A 13,844-nucleotide genomic window follows, 5' to 3' on the forward strand; every position below is an offset into this window, starting at 1 on the left:
GACACCAGTTGGGTTCTTGCTTCTTCGTTTGACCATTCATCTGGGAAGGAGAAAACAATTATTCAATTCTGAAATCACTTAAACCAGATTTGATTTAAGCCCAAGATCAGTGTTGACACAAAATAAGTTAACCCAACTGTGATAAAATCAACTGTGTTTTTGAATTCAAACATCCACCCCAATTCATGCATCCCCAACTTTATAATCGACTCATTTGATTTTCAGTCACGAATGCAAGAGAGAACCAGATACTAACATGAACCGTCGTGTAGAGCAGGAAGGAGGTACTTAAAAAGAAGAGCATCCAGCCGCATGGCCTATATTCTTAAGTTAATTTTCGGGGCAGTATGCTCATATGGTATAGCACAAGAGATCACTGGTCACACCACTCCCGAGGGAAGCCGCAGCACGAGCTGTCCTCCAACAACACTGCAATGCAGAGAATAATTGTTAACAAGAATATTAAGAGGGTTAAGCACTTTTGTAACAACACAGCCTTAAAAATCTGCAACCAACCTTTTGATATAGTAGTAACAGAAGTCTGCTAAAATGAATGTTTGGACAATTTCTGAGATAAGAACCATGGAAGGCCATAATCCATAGCCGAGAGCTACTAGCAAGTGTCCACGGGTATCCAAGACCTGTTGAGAGTAATAACAAGGCATTGACAGACCACAATGAATGAACAAGTTCATATATGAACATGTAAAAGTAAATCATAAGGCCATAAATCTGAACCAAACACCTACAGGTACATACTACATTTCACTTCAAAACGTATTTTGGGCTCAATTAGAGGCATGTCTTTCTTGTTCACATTTATGATATGATATGGAGGCACATTATAATGAAATGCACTTAAGAATCTAAAATGTTATATAAATTGCAATATCATTGGCAAAAAAAAAAAAAAAACCCAACAATATTTTTAAGATCATGTGCCCTTGAGCATTTGGCACATATTTGATCAAGATGCATTTCCAATAGTAATAGTGGTGCTTCTGCACCATGTGACTAACCCATTAGATGCATCAAACTGCATTAAAAAGCAGGGATCATGCCATCTTAGTTGTTTAAATCCCATTGCTAGATTGCTGCTTCCATAGAGTGAGCAAGTGAAAATGACTACTAGGGCCAATTTTAAGTGAAGGATTCAACCCCCAATCGCAGGAAACTAATCATAAACTAATTCATCAGCCACATAAATTTAATTTGCAAGATCAAACCTGAAGAACCCAATGGGCACAGCTCAAGAACCTCGCAACACCCAATGCAAATACATAATGAGCGGTGAATGGTTCAACAATCTGAAAATAACAAAATAAGACCAAATTATTGAGAAAAGCATTAATCTTTGACGCCCCAAAAAGAAAGAAAACAAGAAAGAAATAACCACCCATAATTAACTGTCTTCCAGTCCATTGGATACTACCTTTGTGTTCTGCATGACTCGCAACTGAGGTAGGACAGAAACAGCCTCCAGATACACACAGAAAGCCCAGAAAATCCTGTTCACAAAATGATGCGATGTAGATGGATGAATAACCAAAGCTAACAGAGCACAGGGTCCCACCTGCAACCCAATTGAAGAACAAAAAAATTACTTCAGACAGAAAAGGGGAAAAAAACACAAAATACATTGTTAACTAAAATATGATTCAGCAGAGGATAGAGGAAAGTAATTATGCATCTAAATCAACACATACCTAAGACATAATAGCATACAGCAAAAGCATAAGTATGAACAGCAATTTAAGAACAGCATAGAACATAACACAGCACCAGAGCATTTTGTTCTTTATTTACTAAGTACTCTAATTTAAAATAAATCTAAATATCTTTTTAATAATATTATACAACAAAGGTGCCCATGCACACTAAGTATCTAATATCAGAAAAGTCAAAAAACTAGGGGAAGAGAAAGGTTATTCCAAGTTAGGAACATCCTGACATTGCCAAATCTTGAAGAATATTCACACATCCATTCCTTCTCCAGGTGTTAAAATGCATATATGTGTGCATATAATTGAAAAGCATCATAAATAAAAATCTAAAAGTATTCTGTTTTAGCAGCCTGCACATGTAGGATTTGCATCTTGAGCGGACTTCACCCAAAAAACACAATGTTTCAAACTGTAAGAAAAGCAGGTGGTACACCTGGTTAGACAACCTTATCCATAGAATCCACAGCCAACCAATGGTCTTGCAAATATTGATCTCCCCATTGACCCACATTATGCTCACTCCCCATCATTCAACAAGCAGATCTAAGGGGCATCTACCTCCCATATGGATTTGGCTACTGAACAGATGCAAAGACTTAATTGAAGGAAAAGTCTAACCAAACAGATATAAAACCAACTGTGCTTTGTCTATGGTACTAGGATCCGAGAACAACATGTTGATAAAATGCATAGTCAAAAAGGAAAATGCTGAAATAAATGATTGGCAAGACTAAAAAAAAGGGGGGAAAGTGATATGTAGGATATATTGATGAAAAGCTAGTACTAACTTTGGAAAAAATGAAGGGGAAGTCAATTGACATTATCTGACCATAAGATATCAAGAAAATGGTTACACTAGTAAGGAGTGATAAGGATCAAATTGAATGTAATGCATGGATGAGAGAACACCGATGGTGTAGTGTCATGCCCCAGAGAAATGCCCTAAAGATATTTCACTCAAGTGATAATCATGTTATTTATGAGTATGTTTATAGGGAAGTTAATACCTTCTTTATTTAAAAGCATTATCATCGCCTGGGTTGGATCCTATTTGATTGACGCAGTTAAATAAAACTCTTATTTAAGAAAATAAAATAAAATCAACTCTGGAATCAAATATCTTTACTTTACAAGCTACCAGGACAAACCCATTAGACTGCTTCTTTAACCAAATGAGATTGTCCAGATAAGTTACAGAGTCAAATTTTAACCCACAATATTTGGATTAAACACAGGATAAGTTTAACATAGAAATAATTGAAAACTCACCACATAATATATTGCAAAGTTGTCTTTATCCTCCATGTAACTGGACTTTAACCTAAAGCGAATCATATAAATAACCCACAAGGTTGTGCCCAATGTAGCTGAATCAAGTAGAGTGTGTATGTCATATTCCATCACAAAACTACAGTACAATCTCACAGCCAAGAATATAGCTGTTAATTCCTGGGATTTGAGTGAAAGTCCTGCAAATAATCCAAAGTAAAAAAGGATAGGATGATAGAAAGGCATTAGCTACTGTCAGGAAAAATTAAAGAAAGAAATGTTCTTAGCATAAGGGAAACCTCTATAACTTAAATCAAGAAGCAATTCTAGCTACATAGAAGTATCACAGATGAACTTATGGAAGATAAACATTTTAATAAAAACAGGAGAAGGGGAATTAAGTAATAGCATTTTTTTCCCTGTATTTCTCAACATGAGTAAAATTTCATTCGAACCCTTTCTGAGCACATGATTTGAAGGAAAATGGTAAAATTTCATTGTTGATCTTGTTTGAGCACATGATTACTAATTCCTAGCCATGTGAAGACCCTTTAACTCTTCAAATGAATGGATAATTTAGCATAAGAACAACTAATTCCTAATGTAACTAATTCCTCATATTCCATTTACTTGATGTAAGTATCATGTTTATTCAAATTGCAATAATGTGCAACAGCATTGGGATTTAATGGCGGTGATGCAGGGGAAACAGTACCATAGCATAAGAACCAATTCACTTTGTGCACACACATGCACAAGCACTTTTTTGAGGCTTTGAATTTATCAGATCATGATAACTGACCTTACTGGTACTTGCTAATAAAAAGGAGGACCTTTTAACAAAATCAAAACCTTCAATATGGCCTTTATGGAAATGAAGACCATATGAATCCTTAAAAATCACAAAAGTGCAACCAAAGAAAATAGCTTACACCTCCCCAAAACCCTCAAAAATAACTTCTAATAAAAATTTAAAAGTGATTAATGATCAGGGTATCACAAACAATACAATAGACCGCACTTCAAATCATATCAAATCCTAATTAATAACTCAATAGATTACTCTTTATGCAGTGATAAACCCACTAACTCAAAATACATGCCAAAAACAAATTTATATACTGCATCAAAAGTTTTGAGTTACGCTGTTTTAGTTTCCAAAACCGAAACTTCAAGTCAACTAAGCAAGATCGTTGAACTCTGTTAAGTAGAAACGGGCTTTAGTTTTTGTTGGTTCCCAAACAATGGAAAATCTAATTTCTTTTATTTTCATTCCCACAGCAACCCAACAGAGAAGGGGAAAAAACCCCAAAAAAATAATAAAAAATTCTTCTTTCCCCAAAATAAAGAAAAACTCTACCATACCAAAAAGAAAAATCAAATATTCAACTCATTAAAAAAATAGGTAACAACGTCTGTTTTATCAAAATTCCAATCCGGAATCCCTAATAAACTCCAACCCTAATTTAAAAAGGGCAATCAATCGCATTGACCGCAGGGAAAAGAAAATTCAAAATCTTGCTAAATCCAATCTCACGAAATACACAGAAAAACAGAAACCCTAGAAATTTTCAATTACCAGCACAAGTTTTCTCCTTCATGAGCTTGTAGATGAGAACACAAATTCCGATAGAGTGAACGGCCTCAGCTGCGACGAATAGATTATCGTGATCATGAACGACGATGCGGAGCAGCACCAGCGCAGCCATGCCGGAGACGACGGCCAGGAAGGCCTTGACCTTGGGCGGTTGCCGCCGAACCCATGCGGACACGGTGTGGATCGGTCTTCGTGGAGGCCTCATGGCGGTGGTCCCTTTGTTTTCTGTTTTTGCCCTTGTTTGGCCGGCGAGAAAGTCAGGGGAAAAAAAAAAGGGCGAGGACGGAGAATCAGTGGGGCGTCCGAGTAAAAAAAATGAGATTTTGATTTGGATGTGTGATCAGTGTGAAAGGCTGAAAGCACTTTCGCTTTGTCGTCAAAGCTTCCAAAATCAGTGTGGAAATAGAAAAATTGGAGGTGGACTTGGCGACATTGAAACGACGTCGTTTAATTGTTCAGTAGACTTCTCTCACTTCAACGACGTCGTTTGGTGAATGACCGTTGCAAAATTATTATAAAACCCTCTACATCTTCGTGGATTCAGAGAATTTCTCGGTAGCTATCATCAGAGATTTCCTCCCGTTCAAATTTAATTATTAATTTGCAAATGCGACAATTATGATTTATGAGAACCCCAAACAGACCCCAAAACAATCGAAAAAGAGTTTTTGACTTTTGAGTACCAACCCAAACAGACCTTTGTATGCATCTATGCTTTAATAAAAAGTAAAAACCCATAAAGGCTGGTCACAGGCACTGATGCTGTTTCATAACCCAGATAGCTACAAAAATTAAAAGAGTTGCAGACCAAGAACAGTGGCCCCCGGTCCTTGTTTGATTGTGGGCCCCTGAGCCTGGGACGACGAGCTTTTAATTTCCCATCAATCTGCTGCATTCAGCCTCTGGAATTTATATTCCCACAGCCTAACTTATTGCAGAAAAATCAATGAAAATCTCTTCCAATTTTCTGTCCCAGCAACTTCTTTTTCCATTTCCAGAGAAAATGAAAACCACCCAGAACAGCAAAAAGAAAAAATGGGAGAAAGAATAAATGTGATTTCCCATATATAAACAGAATACAGAATACAGAATACAAACTACATGCTAAGAGATCTTATTGGAATTTGGAAGAAGTGTGTTCTCACTTCTCAACTTGAAACTGAGGCTAAGGTAGAGAGGAAACAAGGAAAAATAGTATCAGAAGGTCCATGAGGCTGATCTTTTGATGAGGGGCTTCATCTGTTTGTCTTCCTCCAGTGAGATCATACCCAGATGGGAAGGGTCCTCCAGCATCATTTTGGCCACCAAGTAACCAGCAACCGACCAGGTTTGGAATTTTCGTGCCTGCTTCCCAATGAATCGACCAAGCTTTCCATCATAGTATTCTGGCCAGCTGTCTTTCACCAACCTGCTCTCAGCAAGCTCAATGGCCCGTCTCGCAATCTGGGGGCGTCCAGTTTTGATGCAGGCAGCAGTGAGGAGCCATAGAAGCACTGCATCCATTAAAGAAATGCAATGTAAATACTTCTGGCCAGGAATTTATGACAAAAATGAAAACTAGAACCAGATTGTTGAATTGTCATGTTCAGTATTCTCAGCAGGTGTAAGTTTGGACAAAAATATATGAATTCTACGAGAAAATGTAATGAGTTTTTCCCTCTAGTATGATAATTCATTATGAACTGCAAATTGAACTAGATTTTTGCAGTTTCCAAAACCGGGCATCCGCAGTTTGTTGTATGCTGATTTTGTGCCAAGAGGACCAAGAAAGCAGAAACATACCTGGCCAAGATCCTCCATTGTGGTAACTCCACCTTGTATTTTTTGGATCACACCCTGTTACAATTCGCCATTCATGGCCTTCTATGGCAGGATAACAAACCTTTAATGGCATGTCTCCAACCAATTCCTCCCAACGTGATTCGATAAGATCCATAATTGCAGTGGATTGTTCAGGGGTTGCCAATGATGAGAGGATTGCAACACAGTTACCCAAGCAAAACCAACGGAAGTCCATCCTGGCAGGGCTGACATTCCCGATGAAGTAGCCACCATAAGTTGGCATAAAATCAAAAATCCATTCAGGAATAGAATCAGGTATTACATTGAACTTGTTGACAGCAGTGTGAGAGTACTCTTCCGTTTTGTATCGATAAATATCATTAAGTTGCTTCATATCAAGCCAAAAATAACTCCTCATGTGATAGCTTAAGGCGTGCAGACGTTTAACTATCCGTTCTATGAACTCCTTACCCTGGTCATCTTGCTTAAGCAAAAGCAAAGCACATCTCAACGCCATAAAGAAAAGTGCTTGTATTTCAATGGGATACCCGTAAACACCCTGAACATATACATATAGCAAAAAAAACAATAAGACAAACAAAATTTAAACAAAACTGAAGGGTCTAAAAACTGATAATCAGCACAGAAGATTACTCCAAATTACAGTTCCACAGTTATTGCGAATATGGAAGTTTAATTGTTAAGAGAGCCCGAAGCAGGGGCATGCCCTTGAATCTTTGATACCAATTATAGGAAACCCAAGGCATATTTGATCCTTAAATTTTGTTTCTTGATGAAATGGATGTTTTCATGTCAATGACAAAAATGCTTGCAGCTCCCTCTCTTCTTGTTAAACAATCTATAAGGTTCTATACATAACCTTGAGTTTCACAATACTTACTCCAAATAGTCATGTGGTTGATTGATCTGCATCATGGTATTAACAATGTCCTACATATTTTCTATACATTTCAGTCTTAATTTTTAGTTAATCTTTCTTTCTAATACCCGAAATGTTTGCGGTTGCATCCTAACATAGTTCGGTTCAATTAATTTGGACAAAACTTCATTGAGTTGAATGGAGATGACTGTCCTACCAATGCATCCATACAACTTCCTTCTCATATAAAGTAATTGCTCTCATAAGATTAAAAGCTTGTTTGAAAGTGATTTTGAAAGGGCTTTATGATGGAAATTAGGTGTTCGACAAACTTATCAAAATCACTTTAAAACATCTAGAGAATCGCTTAGTGGGTGATTCTTTCAAAAATTATTTTTTTGTTTTATTATTATACAACACATTACTAAAAACACTATCAAAGCACTTTTTTTATTTTACATCCAGACACTGTGCTTCTCCTCAAAAGCGTTTCTAATGGAATTGCTACAAACTAATAGTGTTTAAGCTAGTGAAAGATCATATAATTATCAACCAATAACTATGTAGTAAATAAAAAATGGCAGAGCTCACCATTCTTCGATCAATCATACAGCACCCATCAGCACAGAGAAGAGTAGGAAATGTGTCGAACCCCTCAGAAAGGCATAAAGTCAGAATAAGGCGCATACCCTTCTGGCATTCAGGCAGTTCAGCTAGGGTAGAGTCTCCTGTAGACTTTGTGTATGCCCGAAGCAGTATAATCCACCAAAATCCAGAATCAACAGGAGCCACTCTTCCTATTGCACTTTCACCAAAATCAGCTATTAAAGTATCGGAGTTCCTGACTGGATCATGGAGTACTTTAAAACTGGCTGGCATTACACCCTCTCCAAGCTGGAAACGATCTACCTTTTTCTCCCAAGATTGAAGGCGAAGAGTCTTTACAAGAAAGTTCCTTACAATTTCAGGTTCCCCATTCATCAGAAAAGCCAATGCGCTTGGGACAAAGTCCCTCACAAACACCTATGAGATTAGAGAAAGTTAATAAATCACATTTTCCAACTTCACTGCCTCTGAAACTTGGGGCATGGATCGGTAATTAACCAAGGAAGAGAAGGAGCCTCTCCCTTACACATGTACAAGCTCAAAGAGAAAAACAATCAAGGGAAAACATTATTTATACGGGATTATACCATAATTCTATAAACCAGATGAACATGTCAGCTACCAAGCTTGTTAGTGCATAGGAAATAAAGAACAATGCTGCTTGTAGTATACTAGAATAGTCGAACCGAGAATCTATCAAACATGGGATAAGAGGGATATAGAGCCATCACCTGATCATAGTTAAGTTCTTCGTCAGAATTATCTAAAGCAGCAATGGTGCCAACTGGTTTACCACGGAAAAAAACCAATGAACGCCTTAAACCTTCCCAAGCTTCGGCAAACATTGGGTGCGGCTCAAAGTCCATCGCTGACCTTGGTGTGTTAAACCCAGACCGTCTACATGGAGAAAATACGGTATCAAGATGATCTATATTTCGGGAATAACTATCAATATTTCTGATGGAGAGCCGGGGCGACATTCCAACAGATAATTCGCTCAAGAATGACCTTTCATCGTATGATCTCTGTCTCTCCATAGTCAAAGGCCTTGGCCTTTCAGAAAGTTTAGAGAAATCAATGTCTTCAGTTTCAGCCACTGGACTTGAAGAATCAATGTTTTTTATAGTTCCATTCTGAGCCAATTTGGGGGAAAGCTCAGACATTTCTAAAATTCTCAATCACAGAGAAAGGGTGATCCGGGCTGATTCAGTGTTCAACTATCTGGTATTTGATGAATATAATTGAGTCAGTAAAAATAAATTAGAAGTACAAATATAAAAATTATAGACAAAGCTTTTCAGACATTGAATAAAACATCCAATACACAAGTACTCACAGAGTCACAGGTTTGAAGCAGCTCAAGGAAGTGAAGAACTGAGCAGTCAGAATAGCTTCTGTTTGGACAGGAAAAGTACGGAACTGACCACACTCCAACTCCAATTAAATTGAAACATATAACATCTGAAATTTGAGAGATACAGGCGTTACATAAGTCCTATGTTTGGTCTCCAAGAACCAGGAAGAAAATTAGAGAACAAAACAAATGATAATTTAACCTCATGCCTCTACTTGGGTTTCAGAATTAGTGGTAAAACTGAAAAGAAAATGCTAGAAAACACTCTGGAAAAGAAACCAAATCCAAACCTTTCGCTATCCTTTTCCTCATCCTTCCAACAGCCAGAAACAAAATCAACAAAACAATACTACCCAATCAGCCCCTGTGCTGGCCCGCAGTGAGGTTTTTCCTTTTTAGCCCTCTTTAAAAACCTTACTTTAGAAGAGCAGAACTTCAAATTCCACTCGTTTTGATTTCCAGATTTTTCCCAGGACCCAAACATGAATCCGCAGAATTGAACAGAAACGTTAACGAAGGATCTCTCGAAAAAACTAAGAAAACCAACTCAATCGAGCTCTTTTGCTTTTCTCTCCCAACCCATTCCCAGAATTATAAAACCATAAATTCAGCCCATTTTCTTTTCCAAAATTCCTCGGGAACCAAACATGAACCAGCTGTATGGAAGCTGAACAAAAACATTAATGCACAACCTTCAAAAACAAAAAACTCAACCAATCCAGTGCAAATATTTAGCAAAATTAAGCTTCTTTGCTTTCTCTAAAACCATTCCCACTTCATATTCCAGGATTTTCTCATCAACCAAACATGAATCACCACCATTAAACAAACCCATAAAATGCAACATCATTAAAAAAAAAACAAAAAAAAAACACCAACAATTAAAAAAAAAAAAAATCCCATTTACCTTGATTCTTCAACTTCAACAGTGCATTAAAGATCAAAGAACAAACCTTAAAAAATTTACAGAAATTAATAATAAATGAAATGAAAGAGACATTAACCACTGCTCACGTGTAACTTTATAAGGTACCAGGTGACAGGTGACAGGCGACAGGCGACCTGAGGAGCCGGTAAACTGCTGTGTAAGATTGGTAGAGGGTGACCGGCAGGTGCGTCATGCAAGAAGACCCGATCGGAGGGTGGAGCCCAACCGTTTATTTGGCCGCCATTGATCTGACCATCCAAATTCTCTCTCAGAGTTTGAATCGAAAAAAAAAAAAAAATGAAATTCAAAATTTTAGATCTGAAATTTATTTTGCATGGATTTCAATTCTTATTACCAGGACAAGAGATTCACTTTTTCCGGGACATACAACACGTATAAATAATTTTTTTGGAAATTATTTAATTATTTGCTAAATTTGTTAAGAAAATTATTATTTATTGTTTTATTATTATTTTGTCTTTTATGTTCTAAAACCCACTTTGACTAGCGAAAACATCTCATTTTTTTTATTATTATTAAAAATAAAATTACTTCATAATTTATAAATATTTTTATTAATCATTCTTTTTTTAAAAAAAAATTATTAGCTCCTTTAATTAAAAAAAAAAAACAAATTAAATTTAGAAAGGGGACGAGAGGGGCACCGTCCCAATTCAAGATGCTCTTGAGATCCTCTGTGACTGCGGGCCACAGAGTACATCGACGTCAAAAGGGTACAACCGCACAGGAGAAAGTGGAAAGTGACGTGGAGGAACCTCATCGGTCAATGCATTGGGGTTGGGTCACTCAATAATGTGACGTCCCGCAGGCGATCCTGTGACTCCTGTCCGCGTATGCACGTGTACGGTCAGAAAATCCCGATAACACCGCCGGTGAAAGTTAGGTGAGTGTTTGAGAACTCTCTCTTTCTCTTACCCTCTTCTTCCTTTTTTTCCTTTTCTTTTTTTTTTTTTTTTAACTTTTTAGGGTTTTGTTTTATTTTTACAATTTCTATCGGCTTTCTTTGGTTGTGTGAATCTGTCGCAAGCTGCCATTCCACTGAGATGGCTGTCGTGTCTCTTTTGACTCTTTTTCTTCTACATTCAGATATTTTTTGCTTGTTGGTATGACTCTTAGGCTATGTTTGGTTTTCAAAAAATTTGAGGAAAAATACAAGAAAAAGAAAATATAAAGAAAAAACAAAAGGAAAGAAAAAGTGAAGAAAAATAAAAAATAAATTAAAAATTGATACGTTATTTTTATTTTTTACTTTAAACTCATTTTATTTATTTTAACTCATTAATATAAATATTAAATAATTTTAAAATATATAAGTTTTTAATTAGTTTTAATTATATTTGATTTTCTTTTATATTTTTGATAGGATAACCAAACATGAAAAAACCATTTTCCTTTACATTTTTTTTCTTTCCTTAGTATTTTCCAGGAACCAAACATAACTTTAGGCTATGTTTAGTTACAGCAAATTTGAGGGAAAATACAAGGGAAAGAAAATACAAAGGAAAAGTAGAAGGAAATAAAAAGTGAAGGAAAATAAAAAATAGATTAAAAATCGATAAATTATTTTTTTTATTACTTCAAACTCATTTTATTTATTTTAACTCATCAATATAAAAATTAAATAATTTAAAAATATATAAGTTTTTAATTAGTCTTAATTATATTTTATTTTCTTTTATATTTTTCATAAGATAACCAAACACGAAAAAATCATTTTCCTTTGCATTTTTTTTCTTTTCTTAATATTTTCCGGGAACCAAACACAACCTTAATAAAATACTTATTATTTAATTATTTAAATTAAATTATATTTAAGTTATTAACTTAAAATTTATTATTTATTTTTAAATACCAAATTCAAATTAACACATTTATCTTTATTAATTTTAATTAATAATTAACCTCATTAATTTAAACTCATATTTATTTTTATTAATTTTAAACAATAAATTTATTTATAAAACATCAATATTTACAGTATTTTAAATATTTAAGATAGCCTAAAAAAATTATTATAAAAAATAAATCACAAATAGAATTATAATTCTTAAATATATTATATTTTTGTGAGGGTAGGTAAATGAAGCAAAAAAAAATTAAAAATTAAAAATAAATTAACTATTTTGACTTAATATTTTAAATTATTTTTTTACTTTTAGTTGTAATATTAAATTATTTTATCAAACATAAATTATTAAGTCAAATTAAGTCATTCAATCGATTTATCAAACCGCTTCTAAATAAATCTTTTAAAAAAATAACACTATTCTTCAATTTTCGTACTAATATTTTTTTATTTAATTTTATTAAAATAAAAATAATAATTTAACTCGAAAGAAAAAACTTCAAATGAAGGGTTAACAAATATTTCATAATATCAAAATTATCATTTCAAAATTCCTATTCAATATCAACTTCAAGTTAAAATTAAAAATAAATAAATAAATAAGGGTTGTTTTTAATCATTGATGGAGGAAAAAAAAAAATCAAAATCAAAATCAAAAGTAATCTGAGTTATGCCCATGTGCAGGTAAAGTTACTCATTGGGGCCATTGCAGCTTTCCAACAAAACCTCAATTTTTAAATACCTTTTCGCACACATGATTGTGGCTTTTTCTCTGCCAAAAATAAAATAAAATATTGAATAAAATAAAATAAAAGATTTATTTAATTTGATTAGTTAAACATAGAAATTAGGTGGGGGCAGTTCATGCACTAACCCGTGACCCGATTTATTATGTGCCAAAGTTTCTATTTAATTAAGCAAGTATTTAACTCATCGCCCTCGACAAATTATAACTGTTTTCAAAAGCAGTTTTTTTAGTTATGTTTGAAGACTATTTTCAACAACAACTTTTTATTCTTAAAAGAAAAATATTTGATAATTAAAAACTATTTAAATAATGGTTTCGAAGAATATATTTTAAATTTTTTATATTGTTTTGTAAAATTTGTTTTAAAAAATAATTATATAAATATGTAAAATGATTAAAAATAAAATATTGATTGTAAAAATTATTTTTAAAATATATTTAAAAACATTAAAAACGGTTTAAAACATTTTAGGTTTTCAAACATACTTTTGTTTTATAAAACACTAGAGAATAATTTTTTGAAAACGATTACCAAACGGAACCTTAATATTTTATAAAAAAAATATTTAGAGACATGAAATGTTTTTAATGTTTTAAAAATATTATAAAAATATTTTTTATATCTAATATTTTATTTTTAATTATTATCAATATTTATATAATTATTTTTTAAAACAGTTCTAAAAACAATTAAAAACAAGTTAAAAGATGTTTTTTTAAAAATAACATGTTTTCTATTTTTAAGTTTTTAATTGTCAAATATATTTATACCAAGGAATCCGCTATGGCAGCAGCAAGGTGGCCAGATATAACTGCTGCAGCCTGACTTACTCTCCTCCTTTCAGCCTGGGTTTCTCTTCAGCTTTTTCTACAGATTCTCCCAAAAAGCTAGCCTTCTCTATTTCCTCTCACCTGCCAAAATTTAACTGTACCAGCGAGACCTCTCACAATTAGTCACAATTGAAGCCAACCCCCAACCACCACTGTTTTCTAGCTGCCCCTCTCTTCCGGGCCCTCACCTCAAAAATCCCCCGTGATATCTTACTAGCTGCCCCACTAAACCTTCGCAGTGCTTCCATTGAGTTCTTC

At 34.3% G+C, this 13,844-nt stretch overlaps 2 protein-coding genes across 4 annotated transcripts; both read right to left on the reverse strand.

Annotated features, from left to right (window-relative positions):
- Positions 1–43: 43 nt before the first annotated feature.
- On the reverse strand, positions 44–4,997 carry LOC117911050 (ER lumen protein-retaining receptor erd-2.2). Its single transcript, XM_034825213.1, has 6 exons — positions 4,573–4,997; positions 2,994–3,193; positions 1,433–1,573; positions 1,227–1,307; positions 517–641; positions 44–429 (listed from the first exon to the last, which is right to left on the reverse strand). Exons 1-6 carry the CDS (start codon positions 4,793–4,795, stop codon positions 381–383), a joined length of 819 nt encoding a protein of 272 aa, XP_034681104.1. The 5' UTR covers positions 4,796–4,997; the 3' UTR covers positions 44–380.
- A 629-nt stretch (positions 4,998–5,626) lies between these two features.
- LOC117911049 (probable alkaline/neutral invertase B) lies at positions 5,627–10,399 on the reverse strand. 3 transcript variants are annotated; one of them, XM_034825212.1, is made up of 6 exons: positions 10,227–10,399; positions 9,195–9,319; positions 8,590–9,079; positions 7,844–8,275; positions 6,373–6,931; positions 5,627–6,083 (listed from the first exon to the last, which is right to left on the reverse strand). In XM_034825212.1, the coding sequence occupies exons 3-6, from the start codon at positions 9,019–9,021 to the stop codon at positions 5,788–5,790; spliced, it is 1,719 nt and encodes a 572-aa protein (XP_034681103.1). In that variant the 5' UTR covers positions 9,022–9,079; positions 9,195–9,319; positions 10,227–10,399; the 3' UTR covers positions 5,627–5,787. The 3 variants fall into 3 exon arrangements, with proteins under 3 accessions (XP_034681103.1, XP_034681101.1, XP_034681102.1); XM_034825210.1 differs by lacking the exon at positions 10,227–10,399 and adding an exon at positions 10,120–10,196; XM_034825211.1 differs by lacking the exon at positions 10,227–10,399 and adding an exon at positions 9,503–10,053.
- Between the last annotated feature and the right edge of the window lie 3,445 nt (positions 10,400–13,844).

The sequence above is a fragment of the Vitis riparia genome, chromosome 3 (genome assembly GCF_004353265.1).
Source record: "Vitis riparia cultivar Riparia Gloire de Montpellier isolate 1030 chromosome 3, EGFV_Vit.rip_1.0, whole genome shotgun sequence".
NCBI lineage: Eukaryota > Viridiplantae > Streptophyta > Magnoliopsida > Vitales > Vitaceae > Vitis > Vitis riparia.

Bases quoted from the DNA above. Each gene is read 5' to 3' on its own strand.
- LOC117911049 (XM_034825212.1), bottom strand. From the start codon at position 9,021: ATGTCTGAGCTTTCCCCCAAATTGGCTCAGAATGGAACTATAAAAAAC. The intron at 8,276-8,589 runs GTGATGGCTCTA...CTAATCTCATAG, and splicing joins AAGAACTTAACTATGATCAG to GTGTTTGTGAGGGACTTTGT. The intron at 6,084-6,372 runs GTATGTTTCTGC...TAATGGATGCAG, and splicing joins CAATGGAGGATCTTGGCCAG to TGCTTCTATGGCTCCTCACT.
- LOC117911050 (XM_034825213.1), bottom strand. From the start codon at position 4,795: ATGAGGCCTCCACGAAGACCGATCCACACCGTGTCCGCATGGGTTCGG. The intron at 642-1,226 runs GTTTGATCTTGC...TACTCTCAACAG, and splicing joins GTGCCCATTGGGTTCTTCAG to GTCTTGGATACCCGTGGACA. The intron at 430-516 runs GTTGGTTGCAGA...TCTGCATTGCAG, and splicing joins TGTTACTACTATATCAAAAG to TGTTGTTGGAGGACAGCTCG.